The 24,869-nt window shown below is 38.0% G+C and overlaps 1 protein-coding gene across 2 annotated transcripts; it reads left to right on the top strand.

The window, feature by feature from the left end:
* The first annotated feature begins 3,575 nt into the window (after positions 1 to 3,575).
* On the top strand, positions 3,576 to 24,717 carry CFAP300 (cilia and flagella associated protein 300). 2 transcript variants are annotated; one of them, XM_032680031.1, is made up of 7 exons: positions 3,576 to 3,719; positions 4,243 to 4,324; positions 5,931 to 6,003; positions 11,185 to 11,351; positions 13,496 to 13,668; positions 19,980 to 20,046; positions 24,339 to 24,717. In XM_032680031.1, exons 1-7 carry the CDS (start codon positions 3,610 to 3,612, stop codon positions 24,468 to 24,470), a joined length of 804 nt encoding a protein of 267 aa, XP_032535922.1. In that variant the 5' UTR covers positions 3,576 to 3,609; the 3' UTR covers positions 24,471 to 24,717. The 2 variants fall into 2 exon arrangements, with proteins under 2 accessions (XP_032535922.1, XP_032535924.1); XM_032680033.1 differs by lacking the exon at positions 19,980 to 20,046 and having other exon boundaries at positions 3,585 to 3,719.
* Positions 24,718 to 24,869: the final 152 nt, after the last annotated feature.

Raw genomic sequence — 24,869 nt, 5'->3', positions numbered from 1 at the left:
CTACAACAAGAAGCTAGACAACAGCTGGGTCTGAAATGCAGCTCTAGAGCCAAGATGAGAGTCCCATTGAGTGTCCTTGAAGCTCTGTCCTACCCTGCTGTCCGATCCAAGGTCACAGTAGAGCTGTCCTTGAGTACAGCAGTCCTACCACTAGGAAAAAGTGGTTGCTGAGTCTCTGCAGGATCCTGACACTGTGATCCAGAAATACACTTGCTGGGACAATGGCAGGTTAACTCAGAGGATGTGACAACAGCCCTAGTAGTTGAGGCACTTCAGATGTAAAAGCTCTGAGTTTGGACTTCCTCATGCCTAAAAATGTTAAAATCCAGATTTTCCTCTTCCTGGGTGAGGCCTCCAGTTGCATGGTATGAAGGTGGCCATCACAAGCCTGTTGTTTGTGTTTTAAAAGAAAAAAAGTTCTCTGCAAACAGAGGTGTTAATGCCTGCCCTCGCCTGAGGTGGCTTCTGCTTTGCAGCCTTCAATTGCTGAAGAGTAACGTTAGAGGTGGCAGTGGAGAAAGGGGGAAATTCAGATATTCTACAGACTTTTCTATTTGCTGATTTAGATATATTTGTATTTGGCTTCTAATTGGCTTCTGTCTCTCTCACAGACTTGAACCTGGAGTCTTTTATCAGTGCAAGTGCCTAGAATTGGATATTGATACCCCATGAATCTTCTGCAGGACCTAAACTTCACAGTGCCTTCTATGCTGGGTAGTTCTAGCCTTCACTACAGATAAGATGCAGGATGTGGACTTTAATTTACTCTCCATCAGACTTATCTTATAGTATTTTAACACTGGAAAGGCTAATTTATATCACAGATCAATATATATAGTGATAATTTTCCCTTTCCTCCTCCATTTGGCTAATTCACGTGGCTTAACTATCCCTCAGTGATGCTGAAGACTTCTGCAGGAGGGAGGGAGGGAGGAGCTGCCGTTCAGGTTCTTCACTACCTCCCCAACTGGAATGGGCTGCTGCTCTGTCACCAGCTGACCTTTGCCTTAAAGACTGATGCACTTCGAAAAGGTGCAACAGGGCTGGTCCTCTGTAATTTGATTTTTGTTTGCCATGGAAAGGCTGGTTTGTTTGCTTTGCACTTAAGGCCTACAGATTATTCAGGACTGTAAAACTCTTCAAAATCACACATAAGTAAATACGTGAAAAACAAACAATGCTGAAAATCAGTCTGCTCAAAAGGAAGGGACTACTATTGCTTAATAATATATACCTACCAGACTTCATTCTATGGCAGAAAAATATATTTTCCACCCTTCAAATGTCCTCTGTGAAAAGACAAAATCCTTAACATTTTAAAAAACAAGTTCAGTGTCTGTGTTTAAAAGAGTACTGTGCCTGACTTTCTACTTCAGGCTGTTGTTCATGACATCAGAGGATAATGAGGTCAGTGTTTAAACTGAAAGTCCCAGTTTAACTTTTATTGTTGTGTACTGCTTAAACTGGAACTATTGAATCATAAACTATGATAGGTAAATGGCACAGCTTTAAAGAAATTAATTCCACAGTTTAGAGTTTCCTGTCCTGATCCCTCTGGGCCAATCCTGAAGTCCTTGCTCATTTCCTTTCTCCTGATTCATCAAAGTGTTTAAACACTCTAGATTTCAGTGGGGTTTAAGCATGTGCTAGTTGATTCAACACTTTAACCAGAGCAAATCCCTACTAAAGTCAGTAGAATTTTTTGCCCACAAAGACCTAAAGTTTTGTTGTTTTTTATTTTTTTTTTTAAATCTGTATTTGAAATTAAGACTTTATATGTTCGGTAGTTGTTGCTACACATCACTCCTTGCCCAAACCAGTTCTTTCACTTTGGCTATTTAATCTCTGGCTAGCAGTATTAGTGGCAAGAGGAATTTAACAGATGGGGTAGTGCTGGAGTAGGTGGAGATGTGTTGAGAATAAGGTTATAGTAATTTTTTTGTGGTACCACCACTTTACATCATATTTAAAAACTGAGAAGGCACACTTCTTCTTCATCCCTTCTTGAACTATCTCTACCATTTAAACATCCTGAAGTATAGCGTAGTTCTATTTTCTATCGTTGCTTATGTGTAAGCAAAATTTATCAGGTGAAAAAATGGAAGTGTGTGGGAACTTGGAAAAAACAGAATGGAGAAGATAGAGGGGAATGGCTCCTTAAATCTCACATACATAATTGCTACACAGTGATCTGATCTGCTGAACTGCAGCTTGCTGCACTATTAGAAAATGTAGTGAGTATGTAGTGAGCCATATTGACCACCATAACTGGTCTACTCTGGCCTCCAACCGGGAGGTCTGGAGACACACCATCTATAACGCTGCTGATGCTTTTGAGAACGCATGCAAGATCACCCTTGAGGAGAAAAGACAATGCAGAAAGAATCGTGCCTTGCAGAATATACCATCTAAAGAGTCTTTCTGCTGTGCCTTTTGCAACCAGACGTGCCTATCTCTTTTTAGCCACCAACACGCTTGCAACAAACATGGGTAGAGCCCTTCCCAAATCTTTGTTCGCGAAGCCCAGCCATGATGTAGTGACCAATGAATTCTACTGAAACTATGTTAAAACAGGGCTCCTTAATAGGGTTATTATATCAATTTCTTCTGGATTCCTTTGGTACAAGCCTGTTTGATGAACATGTCTTACAAACTAAATCTGTGGGACATCTTTTAGAGGGCAATGAGACCAGGGGGTGTGTGGCAGCAGTTTCATCTTGGCTCCCCGCTGTCGTGGCATGCTGCACCTTCCTCTTCTGCTTTCTAATCAAATCGAATGTGATTAATTTTTTTTTATTAGAAACCAACAGAACTACTCCTAGAGGTGGCGGGGGAACAGGCGGAGGGTGCTGAGGGCTGGAGTCGTCAGCAAGCCCTCAAGGTTCCTGCTCTGGTGATGGTGGGTCTGTGTTTCTCTCTATTCTGTTTTTTCTTTTTTTCCTTAGAAATGGGGCTTCTGTTCAGCCTGAGTAGTAGGTTAATGGGAAAATGCCATTTTTTGGAAATCTGCAGTAAAGCAAGGGCGGGTTTTGGAGGGGGTGAGCTGCTGAAGGATATAGCATGAGATGTGCAGCAACCTTAAACTCTCACTGTTTTCCCTGCAAAGGCCAGGAAATTTCCCAGTCTTTGCAAGGTGTTCCTTGCTTTACTAGACTTTAAGAAATATTTTCCTCAAGTAAGAATATGCTCTCCTTTAATTTCGACTGGGAAGAGTTCAAAAGCACGGCTCTGCTATTCCCAAGCGGCGCAGCATCCTGGGAAGCAAGAAGGAACGCTGATTCATAAGAGGTTCATAATGCATAACTTTGGGCTTTTCCTAATAGGTTTTGGTCTCACGTTACTGGGGTGGCTTTGGCAGAGGCAGCAATGGCAGCCCCCGCCCCTGCCTGTTGGGCTCTCCCTTGGCAAGTCTTTCCTGGCGCAAAGACAGGAACAGAAGGGAGGGGGGAGAAGGCTGGTGTTGACTTAGGGTATTTTATAGGTAAAAGCCAAAGAAAAGGGGGACGGCAGTGTCCGGGGCCCCTCGCGGGTGGCGGAACGCTTGTGAGCGGGATCGAGCTCTGCGCCGGAGCGGCGCCGTCTCCACGGCAACCGCCAGGCTGCGGGAAGATGTCGGCCGGCGGTCGGCGCGGCGGGGCGGGCTTCGTGTTCCGGGCCCTGTCACAGAAATCCTTCTCTTGCCTGCAGGACAGGGACATCGAGGATCGCCTCCTCAAATGGTGGGAGGGGGAAAGCCCGCTGCGAGAGGCGTCTGGCGAGGGGCGGCAGGGAGCGGCGGGCGGCGGGGAACAGGCAGGCGGTGCTGAGGGCTGGAGTCCTCACCTCGCCCTCAGGGCTCCCGCTCCGGGGGCGGCGGATCCGTGTCTCTCTATTTTCCTTTTTTCTTTCTGAATTTCTCCCCCCGTTTATTTCGCCTCTTCTTAATCTGAAGTCTTCTTGATATTTTCCAGGCACGCAAACCACTCCTTCTGAGGTGCGAGGCATCTGTCCTCGCCTTCCAGAGTGAGCCAAGATCTGTTTCAGCTTTGCAGCGTTGCTCTGATGCAGCCTGAGCCCTCCAAAGTGGGGGGGGAGAGGGGATGGGAAGCTCCTGTAACTGAGAATGAAAAGCAAAACCAAACCAAACAAACCCCTACAATTATTGGTCAGAATAGGACTTTATGTGGTTAACGTAATAAATTTGCAGAGTGAATGAGTTCTTACTATGTCTGCAGAATATTTAATCTCATTTTTCCATTTCAGGTCCATGCAAGGCAGGATCACAGCACAAGCATTCGGTTTTGACCAGCAGTTTAAGCCCTATCAAAAGGATGAATTTGTTATGGTAGTTCTAGGTCCTTTGTATTTTAAATTGACTTTTTTTTCCTCCCATGAAATTATAGCTAATGGAAAACTGCATAACAGGAAACACAGTACCAGTGTTGCATGCTATTGGCCTGCTCACTGTCTCTTTGAAAATAGGTGTGGTGCTCAAGTCCTACTTTGTGAGTTAAACTGTATTGTCCAGTAAAAATATTTTAGTCTGTAGTAGTGTTACTCTGCTATAAGAGGGAACAACTTAGTCATTCAGGTTTCCTGAGAATGGAAATCTGAACTGGAGCTGATCTTGGCCACAGCATTTAATATTGGGAAGTCCACCCAGGGTGAGACTTTAAACAGTATACACACAGGTGGTACCCTTGCTCTCAGCTGCTATGGCTTTGTCACAGTAACTACACTGTGCAATTAGATGTGCATGTGCACCACATATCTGGAGATACAATTTTTTGAAAATTAATGGATACCATTGCTTTATACTGGAAGTTTGAACTTTCAGCTTTTTTGAGACTCAAGTCTCATACTGATTTTGTGTCCTTCACTTCTCTTGTCTGCAAAATCAAATCTGTGCATCTATTTGCAGACAGAAAAAAAAAAAACCAAAAGAACTTGTGGTTTTAATTTATTGTATGTCTACTTTATATTGTTATCCTGGATAAAGAATTTAGCCTCTTTGTATTTTAAAGAAATTCACACAGAAATGCACCAATATTTCATCTTCCACTGATAAAAATTTCAATTTATTGAACCTCAAATTATTGAAGTTTTCAAAATACTCATTTGCCTTCTCAATGCTTGAATCTTTTGAATTAAAAATGTAAAGATATCACTATGAATGGATGAAATCTGAATAGCTGTGAAGTAATTGGGGCGAAAAAGGACCATTACATTATATTGTCTGATCTCTCTGTATCCCAGAGGGGTGGTAAAGAGATTTGGTGATGCAGAGACTGAAAAATCCATCATTTTCATATCAGCTCCTTCAATGATTATTCACACTACTTGTATACACGTATGTAAGTGTGGTTTTCTCAGTTGCCTTATCTATCATTTAAACTTCCCAGCTACCAACATTTCTATGCATGTCTCCTTTCTTAAGTGATAATAAGATTGAATACTTCAAATCTTAATGTGGAACATCTTCTCCACACTATCAATAACTTACAGATCTCTTCTGTATCTGTTTAATAATTTTTGTGTCTCTACACTTCTCCGAGCTTTGAATTTATTTGAAAAGTGCAAATTTTAAAATCCTACTTAGCATTTAATTTTTAACTTCGACGACATTGCATAAAGAAATAGAACTGTCTCACCTCTTCCTCGATTTTCTGTACCTCCGAGAATTTCATACAGCTTTTTTGTGTATTCCTGGACTAAAAGTGCTTTACTGTAAAACTTTAATACTGCACTGAAGATATCTTGAATGTATAAAAGACACTGGCTACACTAAGTTACAAAAGCATGGATTTGGTGGCATCCAAACTGAAAGATCATACAGAATCTACTATTGGAATTGGAGCCTTATAATTTGCTTTGAAAATATTCAAGCCACTATAAATGATGATTTTATGTTTCATTTCATTAACTGGTATGCTCTTATTTGAATATTGTAGGCATTTTTTAATGATCAAAACGTGAACTCCAGTTTAAAGTTGCTGTCAGCTTCAGGACAGTGGACTACATTGGGTAAATTTAGAATAAATTTGTCTTAACTAAAAAAGTCTGTGTTGTAACTATTTTGCTCTAATTTGCCATTTTCTAATAACGACAGTTCATATATGTGTATTCTCACCTGGTTCAAATACCTTAAAGAATGACTTTTTTACTAAAAGAAAAGATTTGTGTCTTGTCTGCTACTAAATTGTCACATTTTACTCTTTTTTTTCCCTTGATCCCTGCATCATTCGTAAACCAAGCACCTAGAACTGTTTCGGAATGGTCTGTGACATCCGGTTGACCTGACCACGTATCCAGACAAAATCAACTGCATTAATTATTCAGATAATGTTTGGAGGAAGGCATTCTTCTATAGATGAAACAACCTTACTGGACAGATCTGAGAGTATTGCTCTGTTACAAATTAAAGTTGAGAGAGGAGCAGATTAGGTAGAGCACACCTCTGAGCTCGTGTAAATCTGCTGTCTGCACAACAGAGGTGATCAAGGCGCAGAAGAGCCCCATGTCGTAGGTCGCTCCAGGTGCAGTCATGCCATGAGGTTGACTTCTAGTTTGTTGCCATATCAGAAACTACTTAAAACACTCATCTGTAGTTATGTCTGTAGATATAGATGAGACACTAAAGCAGAAAGGCTAAAATCAAATAGCAAATTTATGGCACCACTTTGAAATGTGTTTTTCATTGTGTAAATGACACATAAAATTTCACAGCAATTGCATGTGATAATGTAGTGAGATTTTGTGCATAATGTGATCTCTGATATTGCCAAAACGGTTTTCCATAATAAGAATATTTTAAAAGGGGGTAGTGGGAAGTCCTCATTTCTTTTGGTTTGTCTGCAAATACTTTACTGTGTGTAAATATTTAATGGAGCTTTGGGAATTTTCTAACTTTTCCATTTCAGCTCTCTGAAATTGGCATAGATTTTTCCCACTCTGTACAATGACACTAGACATTGCCACCCTTTTGTTCAGTTAAAATCCATTTTCCAAACACTACAGCCAACTGTTAAAACAATTGAAATAAAAAGATGCAAAAAATATCTCAAGTACCCCTTCAGGTACCTCTTTCTCACTCTGGCAAGCAGAAAAAAAAATAGATATATTTCAAACTCTTGGGTAAACCTTTTTCTGCTTTAGGCAAGAATTTTTTTAGGCTATCTGTCTAGCCTACGACTTGCCAGTCCCTGCAGTGAAGGTCAGTAGGTTACATACCTTATGTTAAGAGTGGAGGGTCACTTGCCAAGTATCTCAGCTTAACTCCCAATTCTGCTCAGTCTTCCTCTGCACAGAAGTAGTGCATTTTGTTCTAAGGACTGGAAGGGTTCCCTTTCTAAATCCTGAACAGCTGGTATACCCCATTTGCTCTTAAAATTTCATCTTCCCATTCTTTGCCTATTTTTGGTGAGGAATGTTGGCTCATTTTTCTATACTTAGTCTTCATGTGCATTTTTTGAAAATATAGTAAGAATTTACTGTGAGTGGGAGGAGGTAAAAATCATCTTCTAGTATTTTCTTCTTCAGACATGCTGATATATTAATGCAGATTTATCATTTACTTATCACTGTGGAGTAACTCTTTTAAAAACACATTCCTGTTCCTAAAAAAATGCTGGAAATGGGCTTATTTTGCTTTTTAGAATATCTCAGGAAAAATTACATAATCTAGGTTGATTCAGATACAGTATTTATTCTCTTGCAAACAAAAAATGTTAGGGTTTTTTTTCAGAGGGGAATAGTTTGGATGCACAATATAAGTCAGGTCTAGATAGATCCTTAGAAACTTCCCTTCTCCTCTCCTCCATGAGCTTGAGCAGCAAGTATTTATGGACCCACATAAATATGATCAGCATTATATAAATCATCAATATAACAGTAGTGTTTGTTTTCATAATAACTTTGTCTTTTTTGAGGATGTAGTCCCCTTGCACCTTTTCACTAAGAATGTATTTTTTCCTGGTAGAATCCATAATTATACATTGCCTCAAGGACTCCAGCTTTAACATTGCTTGAAATAAAGCATTTTAGTTAAATTATACACAAGGACAATCTCTAGTCTGCTTGATCTGATCAGAAAGATACTTACTGTCCTATTCTCACACCACACTTTTTGCCTCTTGTAGTAGGGATATTTTTCCCCTCCTCCTGGCTGCATGGCACAGTACCTGATAGTTCTGACATGTTCTTTAAGCCACCTCTTCATGGGTTACTCTGATATTTCAAAAATAGAAGCAGCTAAAGGAACAAATTTGATGCATACCAATTTATGTCTTGAGTCTTGTGTGTTTGAAATAGCTGCAGTGAGAACTAAATAGTAGTTTTTCCTTGGACACATTGCTGGCCTTCCACCTGTCAGCAGTCTTGGGGAGGCAGGACCGTATCTGCTTAGGCTCAATTAACACTTGAAAACTTATCTTCAAAGGGGTAGGGTTATGGTCTTTTTGTGTAAATAAAAATTTAGTATTTGCCTAAAAAAAGATTCTTGAGTTCCCATACGTACTTGAAGCTTCAACGATTTCTATCTTTGGAATGGCATTTTAAAATCTGAATTATAATCTTAAATCAGCAATATTTTAGACTACAGTTATAGGTTATAACTTGCAAACAGAATGTAGATGTCATTTGAACCTATAAATCATCAACCTACACCTTTTACTTTTGAAATAGCCTATTTTTAATTCTAAGCACTGAAGTTGCAGTATATATAACTTGTTTTGTAAATAGTAAATTGCAAGATGTTTTTCTGACGTAAAAAACCGTCTTAGATTTTGGAGGAATTCTAAATATACCTAGTCCAGGGTTTGTCTGCCCCCTACTAGATATGCAGGATGTTCATTTAAAAGTGTATTGGCAACACTTTATAGATACTCCAGAGCTGGCTGTTATAAGACGCTTAAACGACTTCAGGACTTCTCATCTCTTTGTTTTCCACTTGCAGAGTTGTCAAGGCATTTCTTCTTCCTATTTTATTGCTCACTTTTATAGCATTATTAAAACTAGTCACTCTTTTCCAGGAAATTTGAAATCTCCAGTTTCAAATCTTACCTCTCAAATGGAGACTAGGAGCTTCCAGTGTATTTAAACTTTTCCATTTATAGTTCAGTTTTCTGAATTACTGAATAGATTACAAAGCTCTGGATTTTTTTTACCTGATCAAAGTTTTCATAAAATCTTTTTTCAGAAAAATCTTTACAATTTGAGGCCTATAAATAGCTCAATTTCTTATACTTTTAGCTCAATAACTGGGAAAATGTAAGATTTTTCATTGTTCTCAAGTCATTTAACGTCTGATTTTTATTAGTTGACTCAGTTTTTAATTCATAGGTATCTACAAAATCAGCCTGTTAAGGGCTGATTTGGCTCATATTAAATCCCTTATAAAATAAAAATTCTATCCCTGTGAAAGGAAGCTGGATAATTAAAAGTTAGAGAAGCTGGAAGTGAGGGGGTGGGAGGAAGGATGAATAAGTAAATATAAATCAGTTTGGTTTTTTTCTTAGGTTGTGAGGCTGTAATTAATGTTTTTCTCTGACTTGTGTTTTTGGTTACATAATTTCATTATTGTTTGATAGTCACTATGTGGTCAGGTAGGAGAATGTCTTAAACTTTTTTTCTTTAATAAAAGGTACTCTTTTTCATAATCTGTAGACGTGAAGCCAAGCAGTTAAATGTCTATAGCTGATTTTCTTTACATCACATTGGTCTGGTAAAATAATTATAAAATTTCGTGTCAGTATTTTAGCTCAAGTAGGCACATTTTCAAGCCATCAACTTGTAACTTCTCTTTAATTTTTTTCCTAGTGTTGATCAGGTAAGTGGTACAGTTTACCTGGGTTTAGATATTAAAATGCCAGTCCTACTTAACCTATGAATAAATAGTCTCCATGTAAGTATATGGCAGAAATCCCAAGGGCTTTCTGGAACTGTGTGGGCAAGAGAAATTTTAGGTTATGCTATGCTTGCAAAGATGAGGGTCAAAATGAAATGGTAGGTGCTCTTGGAAGCATCCTGGTTCATACACCCCTTTTTGGCATGTTTCTTTTCCTGAAATACTGTCATCTAGAGGGAAATCTGGACATTTCCCAAATAGTAGTCCTTAGTGATCCTTTAGGTCAGTTTGTCAGGACACAACTAAATTTTATCTTTAATTGTATGGTAAAAAGCCTTTTGATACTGTGATGTTGTTGACCAGTCTCCAATGAAGGGAACCTGCAGAGGAGAATAGATAGGAGTAAACTCATGGACAGCTGGAATGCTGTGAATATTCTGTCTGCTCAGACACACTGCCCTTGTGTTGCATCTCACTCATGCACTCCTCCCCTCTCCTGTTCAGAAGCACTTTGCAGGGTGTTCAGGTGGACTTACGAGATGGATAGAGAATATGTTCTGAACACTTGGACTGTAGAGAGCACACAGAACTGGACTGAGTCTAAAGCTTCTCAAACGTGGGGTTTAATGCTATTTAAGGTGCCATAAGTTATCCAACACCGTGCATACAGATTTGTAGATGTAACACTGTATATAGAGATGTGCCCTTCTAGACTGATACCTCATTAGGGAAAATGGGCAGTCTCAAATGGTTCAGATGTCTATGAGCAACAGGACTGGCCTTGGATGACTTGCAAGCAGAGGGAAAAAAATATAGAAAAATATACCCTGCATTTAATGATTACAGAGATAATACTTCAGATTCATATGGGAAACATTGAGAGTACCTTTTTCATTTTCTGAAATAGCTGGTTAATAAAGCTTTTCAAAAAGTTCAGATATAAAACTTAACAAATAAAAAATTTGTTGGGGCTGTGTTCATTTTGGTTTTTACATGGTGGGGTGCTGTTAGCAGCTGTTGACTTTTGTACTTCATCATGCCAAATTTGGCAGCTGTCCTTAGATTCTTTAAGGGTTAAGCTGTAGAATATGATTTTTCTAAGGGTGTGATCTAACATGATGTTGGGTTCACAGTGTTCCATCTATTCCTAGTTTCGGTTGATAGTATTTACCGACAGAGGGAGCAAACACATGAGCCTTAATGGAAGGCGGTATTCAGATGAATTTAATGTTTTCTTTACACTTGTTTTTTTCTTACCTTTCTTTGGCTTTTTTGAGGGTCTGTGTGATTGAGTCATAATTATGCAATCTGTGTTTTTTTAAAGCATATGAAACATGCAACCAGCTTCCTATATATTCCAGGTTCTAAAGTGACAAAAATTGAAGCTGCAGTGGTACCTTGTACACAGATTTCCATGTCATTTTTTGATCGGCTGTACTGTGAAGGAGTTGTTAGAGAAACTGGAGATATTGTGAAATGTTACGATGACTATTATGATGATATTCTTATCTCTGATGAATTAAGGAAGGTCAGTATAGTAATGAATAATTTATTATAATTTTTCATACTCTGTTAGGTACCATAAGGACACATTGATAGCCATGTTTTAGAAACAACTGAGGCAGTACATTGCCTAAATGTGTGAAAGCAGGGACTGTTTTTCAGGTGGACCCTCATTCCTTCTTATTTGGGAGAAAAAGGGAAAACCTTCTGCCCACCTGTGTCTCAAGTAGTCAGTACTTGGGGGTGTCTGTGGGGAAATGCAGATACTCATTTGCTTAGGAGAGCAAAGGGAAGGTTCTGTGATATTCGGAGTTGTAGGTTCACCCAGCCTTCCAGGTAGCTGATGAAATTGAATGTATTTGATAGCTACATCCTGAAGCCTTCTTGGCCAGGGGTGTTGACCATGTCATAGGTGAAGACATTTAAAGAAAGTCATCTTCATAAATTTTCACTAAAATGAAGAGGAAACTATGGAAAAGGAAATTATTTTTCAGTGTAACACTGGAAGGGGACTAAATATAACTCCTGAACAGGCCTGCAATGTAAAAACTTTGTTATACTGTAGTGAAGGTGTCAGAAAGCAGATTATTCTGGAAAAGAGTCTAGCAGTGGCACCTTTTTAATCAATGTATGTCTTTATTGTGTTTCTTTTGACTTCATAAACTAAGCTAAACCAATTTTTTAAACTTTAGTTTGTTTAGCATTAGCAAAGCATAGTGTGGGAGAACTGGATTTTGCTCTTCCTTGTATATATAATCAGCATAAGTACTTAATAATTATAGAGTTGCACTCATTTGCACTTGGCAAATCCTTTGAAGGCAATGTATTTGAACCAGTGACACTGGTTACAGGATGTGGCCTGAAATACTGGTCTGTCTTGTAAAGTTCTGGGAAAAGGTGAGAACTCAAGCTCATGTTTAAATTTCAGATGTGGTTTGTAGCCTAGCAGTTCAAAATACTGTGTATTTATTTATAAGCTGGGTAAATGTGAAATATTTTCTGAAAAATAAGTATATTGTATGTAGGAAAGTTAGAGGCAACATTTAAAATTAGAAATCATTGGGGTTTCAATGTCTTCCCATTTTCCTTCCCATGGAAGGGATGTGTGTGTCAGCATTTGCAAATTGAGGTTTTCACATTGGTTTGAAACAAATGGGATTCCTACTCGTAGTAAGACAGCAGAAAGAATAACAGTCAAAGTCTTCCAGGAATGACATCAAAACTTCAAATTAAATTAGTCAGGGATCTAAGACAGAAGACTGTAGGGGGCACCAAACTGTCTCCTGATGTCAGAGGGTGGCCCTCAGCTACGAGGCTCCATGTTTCTTTCCTGCCTACCATGTCTCCTCTTGCTTCAGCCAAGAAGGGGGTTGGGATATATATGAAGTGACCATCCAGAACAGTTGTTGCCCTGACCCCTTTTTAGTCAGGCTGTATTATAAAGAGGGCCAGAGAGCAGTAGGCTCATGTCTAGCTTTGACCACTTTGCCTGGGCTGGCATCTGCAGTTTGGCTGACATGACTCAAATGTCTCGTAGCCATTGGGATTGTCCTGTCCACATTTACAGTGTGCAGTGTTGGGACTAATTTAGCAAGTCCTCTGTGTTCACATAATATCTCAGCAAAAGGCAGGTGAGACACACAGAGGCAGCTGGAGAGCATGTCTGGTTAATCCAGCCTACAGATTAAGGCTCACTGGAGTCTGCAATAAAGCATGATGTGAGTTTAAGTGATCTCCTCTGGGAGGTCCTCAGGATTCTTTTACAAATATGAAATAACTGTGTCAATCTAAGAGTGAAAATGCAAGTGTTGGCAAAGTTACCAAAACCTAACTGTTTGGTGGTGATTCACACACCAAATATAGTTAGATTGTTTTCAGATTATTGATTGTTTCACTAGCATGACAAATAATTAATCAGTGAAACAACAAGTTTGGGCACAAGTCTGACAGTGATTCTGATTTACATTTTATGTAAGAATTTTGAACATAATTGCATCACTGGAAAAAGGATTTATAGAGAAATAGGTATTTCCATCCCTAGTTCCTATATTTTATATGGGCATAATTTCTGTGTGCCATGCAGCAAAGTAGTTGCATTGTTTATAAACTGAATCTCAAATAAGCAATTTTTATCAATTTGACTTCCTTGTTTTTTTCTTGTTCTACAAGGTCTTGCTTCTGGAGGATTCTGACCATTATGACTTATTCAGTCAATTGGATCGCGAGGAATTTCTGTTCTGTCTTTTTAAGCATTTTTGCATCGGAGGAACTCTTTGCCAGTTTGAAGATGTAGTTGACCCATACTTAGAAACTACGAAAGCTTTTTATAAAGACTTGGTGAGGTAAGTGTTATTCTGTTTTATACAACCGTGTATGTATGTACTGTGCATAGATACTTTGTGTCGATTTGTGTAAATTTATTGTGCACTGCTGCTTCAAAAATGGGGCTGTTATTTAACCCACCTGTAAGCTTATTTGGCTTCAACCATCAAAATAGCATGTAACAACAGTATTAGTTCAGTGGCAAAATATATGCAATTTTAATCATATCTGTCCCACATAAGAACTCTTTTTATATAACATTTATGGACATTGATGGTTTATAATTCACTGCCATTTTAAAGATCCTTTTTTTTTTGCAATCATCTATTGAAAACATGTCATGGTACTGGAAACAGATTGTATTCCCACTGTCACTGATAAAATATCAACAATTAAGTCTTGGCTGTGTAGTTTTAGACTACTTTCCATTGGACTGCTTTTGATTTAGAATTTAGAAATTGAAATAATTAGTTGAAAATTTTATTTCTGTATATATTTTATTCCTGCTGATTTTTTTTTTTAATTTTTTTGTAATACACTTGGATTTTGACCTTCCTAATTCGGCAAATACACTTCTCACAGTGTAATGCTAAGGGTGATAGAATCTGGCTGTTAACATGACACAGTGGACTAACATACATTTTTTACCAGGTGTGGTGTATAGAATTGTTTGGAATTTTATGTGAGGGTTTCTTTTCCTTGAAATTAAGGGTGGTTGATCAGACATTCAAATTCAGAATAAAAAGGCAATTTTGTTTTGATATATCCATGTGCTGACTTCTCCGATGGACAAAACTTCTTATTCCCTGGTTAGTGGGATATGGAATGTAGTTATAGGTTATGCAGACTCATTCCTAGTTAAGCAATAGGAATATAGAGATTGTCAAAGATATTACTAAATTTTTTATTAGTATGATTAATTTTTGTATTTTCATATCATATATAGATGGAAATCAAGTGGGTTCTTCAGAAGTACTGGATGTGACAGAAAAAGCATCCATCAGTGTTCAACACTACCCTCCCTTTTCTTTTAAATTGCTCACTCTGCACTTGAATCAAGTTGCTTGTTACTTTAATCCTGGGCCTTAGTTGACTCTGCATTGCCTGCAGCTGTTTCTGCTCTTGTGTTGTTGAACTGATCTAGGACAAAGTGCAAATCCAATCAGTTCCTTCCCTTTACTGCTTCCCTTTGCTGTTGAATTGTTTTATCCTAAACATGTTCAAGTTCTGTTCTAAGCCACTCATTTTCTTTACCTTCCTATCTCCTTAAACATCTTCCCATTCTTTTTCCTTTTTATGCTGTAAAATTTGATAAGGGTGTCAAGTAGGTCTTGTTACTTAAAACAAAGAAAAGCATCTGCCAAGATCTTCCCCCAGTTTCATCCTGCTTTCAAGGTTTACTTTTTCTGTATCCTCACCCTATTGATCCTTTATATATTTCTGTGATTTTCCTCTTGTGTGCTACTTCTGTCCTTTATACAATATTAGGAGAAAATATTTTGAGATCCATTCCTCTGCTGTTTGGTTTTGGTCTTTTTTTTTTTCTCAGTTGGCAGATTGCTTTCTATCCTCTGAAGTTTTGAAATACATCTACTCAGTTCATGTGAGATAACTGATCTTCAGTATTTATGTACCATGTGTCTCTCCATTTCTGTGCCTATAAATGTCTACTGGTTTCTCACTGCCAGAGGAGCTGGTGTTAACACTCAATACCAGTTGAAAAAGAAATTTAAAATTTAACTCAATCTTTTTTCTTTGTCCTTTGATATTAACTTCCCTGTCACTATCATGAGAGAAGTTTTTGATCTTGACTTTTCAGACCTTCCCTCCCCCTTCACAATCACAGTTGTCTTTTTTTTGGTCTTATTTCTCCCTGTCCCCAGGTTACCAAGATGATGCTGCTGTTTTATTTCCACCATCTTAAGAGAGAAAAAGGCTGTGAAGATGACCACTAATGACAGTCTTGACTTAATTTCTAATTTCTAGTCCATGCTAGGCCCGTGTTACTTCATTTTTGTACAAATTCACCAGAAAATAATGCAATGAAAATTACCTGCTCATAGCCTTTTATTTTCAGTAAACAACTGCTAATGACAGTAGTAATTGCTTAAATTCTGTTTCCCAATGAGATGACCTTCAAATTCCTGTTGAATACTAACTGTCCTTTAAATTCTTTTTTAGACTGCTATCCTCTGTCTGGTTTCTTTTCATCTTGGATTATGGTCGCATTGGATACTTTCTACTCTTGTAAAGTGATATTAAAAACCTTTTGTGGTATTAAAAATTCTGTAAACTGTACTCTCCTTAAGGTTTAATTTTGAATTTTTATATTTGAAGGCTAAGAAGGCTTGGTAAAAAACAAATGGATACTAAAATAATTATTAGCTGCTAGGTGATGTGCATTGAAAAATTAGCTGCCACAGATGAACTCAGACCAATAACAATAAGCTTATAGAGGTATAAACTACCACTGTTCAGTCTTGTAACACTATTCCTTATGGAAAAGAGCCTTGGCATGAAGAGTTACACAAAAGTGTCTTTACTGCTAGGAGCAGCAGGCCTATGAGCTTTTCCTTACTTATCTTTATTGCAACGGTTTTTTCTGGACTTTCTTAAGTTCTAACTCCAAGGCACTGGCATTCCAAATAGTATCAAAAGGTTTGAGATTTCATTTTATTAAAGCATTTCCATGTGTATAGCTTTATTATGAGAAAATGCAATAATCTTTTTGAAATTAGGAGATCTAGATATTTTACAAGCACAGCTAGGGACTTCCAGATACAATTATTAAATGGCAGATATTTTCTTCTTTGCAAAAAAAGTGATATTTTCTTACTAATGAATTAATGCACAACTTGTAGTCTGTTACTAATCCAATCATAAATAGTCTGTGACCAGTTGAATCCATCCAAAATTCTAGTGTTTAGTGTCATATCCTGTGTAACCTAAATGATTTCAAAATTTCTTGTAGTATTTTGATTTGGTTAAAGAATATACTTACACAACAAAAATTTGTTAATTAAAATAAAGTCCATGAATCTTTGTTGATAAATCTTGTCTTCTCTACTTAACCCTAGATTTTTCTGACAGTGTCTGTCGATGGTGGTGACAGCTTGGTAGTCAGTGGTATCTTGTAGTCAGTGTTTTCTTCTCCTTGCTTCATCTCCATCTCCATGCCCTTTCTCCCATAATGAATGAATGTATGTGAAGGCATTAAGTTGTTCTTTTATTGTTTGGAGAGCCTAATAAAATACTGCTGGTAAGGTTAGGGTATGAATAAATCCCAAAGTGTATTGAGAAACCATGAAGATGTTTTCTCTTCATAAAAATAGAATAGATGCACAATAAAGTGATGAACTACCACATTCAATGAATAGTTTAGACGTTAACAATTCGCAAGAACATGGGGCTATTAATACTGTCCTCTTCAAGAAGACGACATGGCTTTTTCTAAAACCTTTTAGGGGAAAAAAAAAAGAAATGGGGCAAATGTCCTGGTTTCTTTCAAGTCAACAAATGAAGAATCTATCTGATTTTCACAGACACAATTTTTTGCCTTAGAAAAATAACCAAAGTGCTAGAAATAAACACTCATTCTGAAAAATTACTTACAGGAAGCTAACCACAAGGGGAAAATTTCTCAAGGCAATGGAATAAATAGAAAAACTTATTCTTTGTCACCTCTTACTTTGGTATCCTAGATATATGAAACCAGAAAGTGGTAGTCTTATTTTCAGAGAAGAATCTGAAGACAGAGTAACTTAGAACTGTAGCTTTTGGGGGTGGTAATATATGGTAGAAAGCGATAACCCCACTAACTCTCTATATCTTGTTCTGAAAGTTATCACTCTTTCCACAGAGATGGTTAAACAGTTTCTGAAATGCTGTAGTTTCCAGCCTAGTATATTAGCTGTATTAGCAGTATAAACTGACATCTGTGTTAGTTTGTCTTAATATGCTGGTCTGTAAACTGCGGTGATTCAGAAGCTGAGCTGTCCCTACGAGGGACAGTCATCCCTGAAGGGCTGGGAAGGCAGACAGCTGGGGTCAGTACCAATTTCAGCAATGCTTTTCAATCCACTGTTGAGTATATCAACATATCAGATGCAACAAAAGATTCTGAGAAAGCCTTGTTACTGACTCACCACAAGGAAGATGATCTTCACAGTATGGGTTCAAACATGACAAAGTACTCCACAGGCGGTCAGTTAATTGCAGAGTCAATTTCTTTTATTGGCTGGAGAGATTGAATCAACAAAGGTGATGTTGGTTGATTTGAGATTCACTTGCTCTTATAAAAAAAAGCTTTGCCGAAGCACTGGTAATAGGGGACTGCTGTCACAGCTTGGACCTGGTGTGGTGATTTCACTGGCCTGTGTTTAACATACATTCTAGTAACTTGTCTGTATTGGGACCTTTCCCAGGGATAGAATCTGTTTGTGACAAGGCAGGTATTGAACTATGCATTTCTTGGAAGTGTGTAAGTATGGAAGTTATAAGCCTCAACTATTCCATAGTGAGTTAATGTAAATAGGAACCTGCAAAATTAGATAAGTTAATAGCAGTTACATGATCTAATTTCTGAAGAAATGTAAACATCACTTAAAGCAGAGCTGAGGAAAAATAACAAATTAAAAATACGTAATTGAAATTATGTTGATAATATGTAAATTGAAAATATGTTGATATGCCTGGATTCTTCACAATGATATCTCAGTGGTTTTTGTAATGAAAGAAATAGAAGTCTTCATAACACAGACTAGAAATATAAAAATTCGGAACTAATCCCATCCTAAATTGCATAGCTGACTATGTATACAAAATTCCAACGGAAGAAAAATGATCCTAAACTATACATACTAGTTAAAAATGAGCTAAAGACTGCCTTTCTTCACCAGTACTGCTGCTATTTCTTGTGGTCTGTACTAAGATGCATTTCACTTTGCAGGTTTCTTATCTCAAAGAATATGTGAAAAGATTTTTACAAAATATTTAGCTGCATAATTTTTCATAGCTATCAAAATGCAAACTATACTGGAGTCATCAACGTCTGGGTAATATTGCTGTGATTTATTAGCTGAAAACTGTGAAAAGTAGTGGGGTTCCGCAGGGCTGCATTTTGGGCCCTGTGTTCTTCAACCTCTTCATAAATGACTTGGACACAAGACTGGAAGGGATGCTAAGCAGGTTTGCAGATGACACAAAATTCAAAGGAGCTGTTGACTCCCTCAAAGTCAGGGAGGCCCTGCAGAACGACCTTGACAAATTAGAGGACTGGGCAGTCACCAACCATATGAAGTTCAATAAGGGAAAGTGCTGGGTTTTGCACCTGAGACAGGGCAACCCTGTATGTACGTACAGACTGGGGAATGAGATGCTGGAAAGCAGTGCCACAGAAAGGGACCTGGAGGTCCGGGTCGATGGCAAGTTGAACATGAGTCAGCAGTGCCCTGGTAGCCAGGAGGGCCAACTGTGTCCTGGGGGGCATGAGGCAAAGCATCACCAGCCGGTCGAGGGAGGGGATTGTCCCACACTGCTCTGCACTGGCCTCACTCATATTGTGTGCAGTTTTGGGCACCACAATATAGGAAAGATATTAAGCTCTTAGAGAGTGTCCAAAGGAGGGCAACAAAGATGGTGAAGGACCTTGAGGGGAAGCCGTATGAGGAACGGCTGAGGTCACTTGGTCTGTTCAGCCTGGAGAAGAGGAGACTGAGGGGAGACCTCATCACAGTCTACAACTTCCTCATGAGGGGAAGAGGAAGGGCAAGCACTGATCTCTTCTCTGTGGTGACCAGTGACAGGACCCAAGGGAATGGCCTGAAGTTGTCTCAGGGGAGGTTTACGTTGGATATTAGAAAAAGGTTCTTCACCCAGAGGATGCTTAGGCACTGGAACAGGCTCCCCAGGGAAGTAGTCACAGCCCCAAGCATGACAGAGTTCAAGAAATATTTGGATGACACTCTCAGTCACATGGTGTGACTCTTGGGGATGGTCCTGTGCAGGGTTAAGAGTTGGACTTAATGATCCCTGTGGGTCCCTTCCAACATGGCATATTCTGTGATTCTGTGATTCTATGTCTAAAACCAAGTCAGTTTCAGACTAGATATACTCAATATTTTTCAGTAAAATGTCATAATAGCCACGTTATCTAGCAATGGCCACATACCCTTCCATGGTCAATATGACTTAAGTTGATTTTAACTATGAATTTGACCTTCATAAAATTTGAGTGAGGACTCAGTGTTTAAAATGTATTTAATAAATGAAAGATTCTAATCATCAGTACTTACAGTGTATAATAAGTACATATTATTCCCCTGTATTTCAGTGTTCAAAAGAATCCTGAAACAAAAGAAATATGTATTATTTCTACAGTCTTCAGAGTGTCTGCATATGTAAGTATTAATAATGTTTTGATACAGGATTTTACTGGAAGTTGCATGCACAGCATGAAAATAATGAATTGAAATTAAGACAAAGAAAACATAATATTCCATTATAATGGGTTATTTTCCCATAGTTGTCATTTTTTTATTCACGAACTCTCTCTCTGATCTCATCCTGCTTTCTTGTCCTCTACACTAATTCTTCATCAGTAACTTCTAACTAAAGTTTTGTTTGGTAGCTCACTAAAAATAGGCTTACTGGATTACAGTTGAAGTTATAATAGTCATCCAGAAACTAGTTTATGGGAAAAAAAAAGATCTGAGTAATTCTGGGCTTAGATAATAATAAAACTTGAGATAGCAGTAAGGATTAAGAATGCACTCTTGACTTCATATATTCTGTTTTCAGAAATGTTGCTAGAGCTTTCTGAATAGCTTGCATTGCATCTGTTTCTCTAGAGACTGCAAGGAAGTGTAGTATACGAAAAGGCTGGGCATGACTGCTAACCTCTTTTGCCCTCCCTTGTCAAGTCTCATTCCTCTTTGTTTCCCTTGCAAAATCATGTATTTACCATCAAGATAAGTTTGAGAACTGGCTGCACGTTTACCAGTTTCAGCATATCTGTTATCTGTTACAGTAGAATTAACTACTTCAAATTCTTCTTGAGTAACCAGAATATGTAATAATTAAATGTCAGATAATGTGCCCCCTTTCAACAGCAGTAACTGATGTCATTTCAGACTGCACAAACTTCCCTGTAGGTTGCCAATAACCCAGTTGTTCATCTGTGGGTCATCACCTTTAAGTACTGTATATGATTCATAAAGACTTTCAAAAATAAACACTTTTTGGGTGTATTAAAATTTATCTTTCTACTAGGTTGCAGACTGTAATAAAAATAAAATAAAAAACCAAACCCCTGATAACTTAATGTTCTTCTATTATTACTATTTTTACCCACCTCTGAATCAAGTGCATTGATGTGAACTTTGTGAATTTCTACGTTTAGGCAGATGGGTGACATTAAAGAGTTCCCCTAACTGTCTTAGACATACATTAAATACCACTAGGGAAGAAAAAAAGGAACTTTTTGTAAACAAAAATGTGTATGGACAGAAGAAAATTCAGTGTAAATGCAGAGCAGGCTATCCTCTTTGTAGCCTTGGAGGGAAATTGGGCATTGTTGTGCATTCTGAAAATTTGTGAGGTGAAGAATTCTGAAATTATGGTTTGTATTAAAAAACATCCTGAAGAATTTTCTCTTGGAATACAGAAAGGCTTAAACAGTATGTCTAGACTGTTTGATGGCTGTGTGGATCAAAACTATTCAAGTCAGCACTTACAGGAAGGACACTTACTGGAGCACAAATGTCTTATGCTTGTGATGAAAAGTTTCTCTCAAGGAGATAACTACATTTCTGCAATAGATTTAGTTTGAGTTCATTTGCAAAGTAACTGTAGAGTGTGTTATTATAATCCTTATGCTGAGCTGACAGTTTTTAAGCCATATTTTCTTGTTTTGTATCTGGAAGAAGGGGACTTATCCTCTTAGCCTGATATAAATAAATAAATAAATAAATAAACAACTTTTAAAAAGCTGTTCTGGTTAAAGTGACTTCTGCAGACAAGAAGTTAGAAGAACACACATTTTTGCAAGATGGATTAACAAATGAACAAATAAATATACATGTGTATTTGCACTAGTATAAATGAAATGAGGAATTAAGAACTTTACATAACACCATCCCGACACCGTCCTTTCCTCTTTGTTTGGTTTTTAAGATGTGGCTAAGAAGCCCTTGTTTTGGAAACAATATCTAAAAAAGCACACTATTAGAGATGTAAATAGTTCAAGGTATTAAGGTGTAGTTATAAATGTCTGTAGAGCTGTGATTAGCAGCTGTGATGTTTAGCATCAAAACCTGATAGACATAGACCTGGGCACCACAAGAGAAATAATTTTAGATCTTGTGACAAAGTACTCTCTTGAACTCCAAATACCCTTGAAAGCTTTGAGGCTTTGCATATAATGAAACACTGTTACAGCTAAAGTATTGGGATGCTCACTGATATTTTTGAACTTTCTTTACCTGAACCCAAACTGTGGCAGTGTTAGAAATCAGCATAATGCAGAATTTATTCAAGAAGTATTTTTTAAAAAAACTTGATTAAATTATGCTGTTTTGAGAATGTTCAGCAGTATTTTTATTTCTGTATTATGCTGTGCATATGTATTCTTAAATCATCAGCTGATTATCTGTGTTGCTACAAAGAAAAAATACAGTACATCAATAAATCAATCATTACACCCCCTGGATGTCTGAACCAAAGTCCACACTGCAGATGGAATTGGTATGGTTCTTAATTTGTGTACATGCATGAATGTAAATTTCAGAGTCTTTGTGCTCAAGTATTTTAGGGTTTTTATGACCTCTTTTACTAATTAAAATAAATTTTAAACCCCTTTTCATCTAATTAAGTTATATTTATTATTTTCCTCATACCAAGTTTGGTATATTCTGGAGTTTCTTGAAATGCCTTATCACCAGAACTTAATTAGTTTTTGTTCTTGTTGCAAAAATTTTTAGTGGGCTAACACTGCCTTTAAACAGCCAAAACGTCAACTGGCATCGGTTGATTCCATAAGGAGTGCAGGAGTGGGATCCTTGGTAGCAATGGGAAAAGATTTTAGCTAGCAATCAGATCTTCATGCTGGTCTTCTCTTACTTTTTTTTCTTCAGTTCTGTGCATGAGCTTAGGTTATTTTTGGATCAAACTCCAAAGGCATTATGATGAGCACTGTAAAATCTTAAAACTTTCTCCCCTTACTTGCAGATGAGAGTCCAGTGTTTGTTACATATGTATCCCTAAAAAACACCTGAAGAGAGCTAGGCATCTTACAATTGGAGCTACAGAGCTTGTATGCTGCGTTGGCCTAAAAATAGAATACTATTTTTAGCTTGTGGCATTTGACTACCATTGGAAAATGCTGTGAATAAACATTATCAAACCTCTACCTGTCTTAAACAGTGCTTTTATGGTGGTGCTCAGCTTAACTTAAGGTTCAGGAGTTTGAATAATCCCCCAAAGGAAGACACCAGAACATCTAGTAGGGGGTTCATCCTCTTTGAAATAGCAGGAGAAAATGGAGTGCCAGTAACAGCTAATGGATAAAATTCACAAATGGTCCTTGGAGCAGAAACAGGGACCCAAAACTTTTCCTTCTAACCTGCCTTAACCACTGAGATGGATTATTTTATGCAAAGGAAGACAGCTTCAACAAAAGAATGTGAGATGTGTGACCCTAATCTGGAATACTCTGGGAGTTTAAAATTTTCCTGGACAAAATGGGCAATATATGCAATATAGCAATTTCCCTCAGGCAAAAAAGTGGAACAGAACTTACATCTCTTCAACTCTTGCATAAAGGTGTTGGGGAGCAGGAGGGAACTGTTACGTGTTTTAAAAGAAAAGAGGTGTCCCTAAGTATTTATTGATCTTTCAGATGTAAAATTACTACGTTGCCTGAATAAAAAAAAATCAACTCTTCAAAAATCCCCCCCATCTAGCTTCTGGATCCCTACTGGGTTTGAAGTATGTGTCAAACTATGCTGCTCTGTCAACACTGAAGCTTTTATTGACATGTGCAGACGTAGGATGTTAAACTGAAGAGCCCATTTCCTGTGCTGATTGTCAGCTGAAAGTGTTTTTTCAGAATGAGTATTTTGGAGCTAGGTGCCTAGACTCCCTTCAAACCCTTTCTGAGGACTGGCACACAAAATGTTTTCAATAACAGTCCTAAATTGTTAAAAAGAGCTGTACTACGGGTTTTGCTTAAATGCAAATATTTGAACCTGAACAGATGCATTGGCAAATGTTAAATGAAAAAAAATTATAACGATGGAACAGTTTTATGTGTTAATGTAGAGTCTATAATTTTTTTCTCTTTCACAGGAAACATGATGGGGCTGTTGTAAATTTAATCATTTGTATTTTGGGCTCTAATTGTGTAAACACATTCTTACATGTTTATTTTTACATTTTATATTAATATCACATTTACCTCAAGGTTATTTGAAACATTCAGCTAGAACTACTGTGCATTTTGTAGTGTTGGGATTCTCATGGAGACATAATGCTGTTTTAATAAACTACGGTGTATTTGTTCTGTTTTGCTATGCAATAAACTATCAATTGGAACAAATTATCAGTTTCATTCAGATTTTCTTAATTTTCTCATGGGTATCCATATTGTCCCTAATACTGCTTTGTTTTTTCTTTTTTTTTTACTTCCTCGCAGGATGCTAATGGCCTGTGTTACCCTTCAAGCAAAAGCCACGAACAGACTTTTGCCTACTTGATTGTGGATCCCTGCAAGCGACACGTGAATACGCTGTATCACTGTTTCGGTGGAGGCGTATTTGCTAACTAGTTACGAACCCCAGTTTTACAATGGAGGTGGCCTCCTCTCTGCATGGATTCAGGTAGAAAATGCATACTTTTCTGACGAGGAACGACGTGCTCCTTGATTACAGGCTCGGAAGTGCTTCATGTTTACTCAGATGTTACTACGGAGTTAGAGACAAAAGTTTTCCTGTATTTATAGTTCTTGACGCTGTTTTCTTGGCAGTGCCCCCCTCCCTTCACCCATTTCATCTAATAAAAAGTATTTCCCCAAAGGTCCCGTCCCTTTCATGAGCCAGTTTCACAGACCCACGGCGCGTAACTGCGGGACCGGGAAAAAGCGCGGGAGGGGGCCGATCGGAGGGGGGGTGTCCCAGGCCGATGCCCCGTTTCGGGCCGGGGTAAAGGCGAGTGCGGCCGCCCCTCC

This window comes from Chiroxiphia lanceolata, chromosome 2, assembly GCF_009829145.1.
Source record: "Chiroxiphia lanceolata isolate bChiLan1 chromosome 2, bChiLan1.pri, whole genome shotgun sequence".
In the NCBI taxonomy this organism is placed as follows: Eukaryota; Metazoa; Chordata; class Aves; order Passeriformes; family Pipridae; genus Chiroxiphia; species Chiroxiphia lanceolata.
The sequence above is the reverse complement of the archived record's forward strand: the minus strand, read 5'-3'. Positions and strand labels throughout refer to the sequence as shown.

Bases quoted from the DNA above. Each gene is read 5' to 3' on its own strand.
- CFAP300 (XM_032680031.1), top strand. From the start codon at position 3,610: ATGTCGGCCGGCGGTCGGCGCGGCGGGGCGGGCTTCGTGTTCCGGGCC. The intron at 3,720-4,242 runs GTGGGAGGGGGA...TTTCCATTTCAG, and splicing joins GAGGATCGCCTCCTCAAATG to GTCCATGCAAGGCAGGATCA. The intron at 20,047-24,338 runs GTAAGTATTAAT...ACTTCCTCGCAG, and splicing joins TCTTCAGAGTGTCTGCATAT to GATGCTAATGGCCTGTGTTA.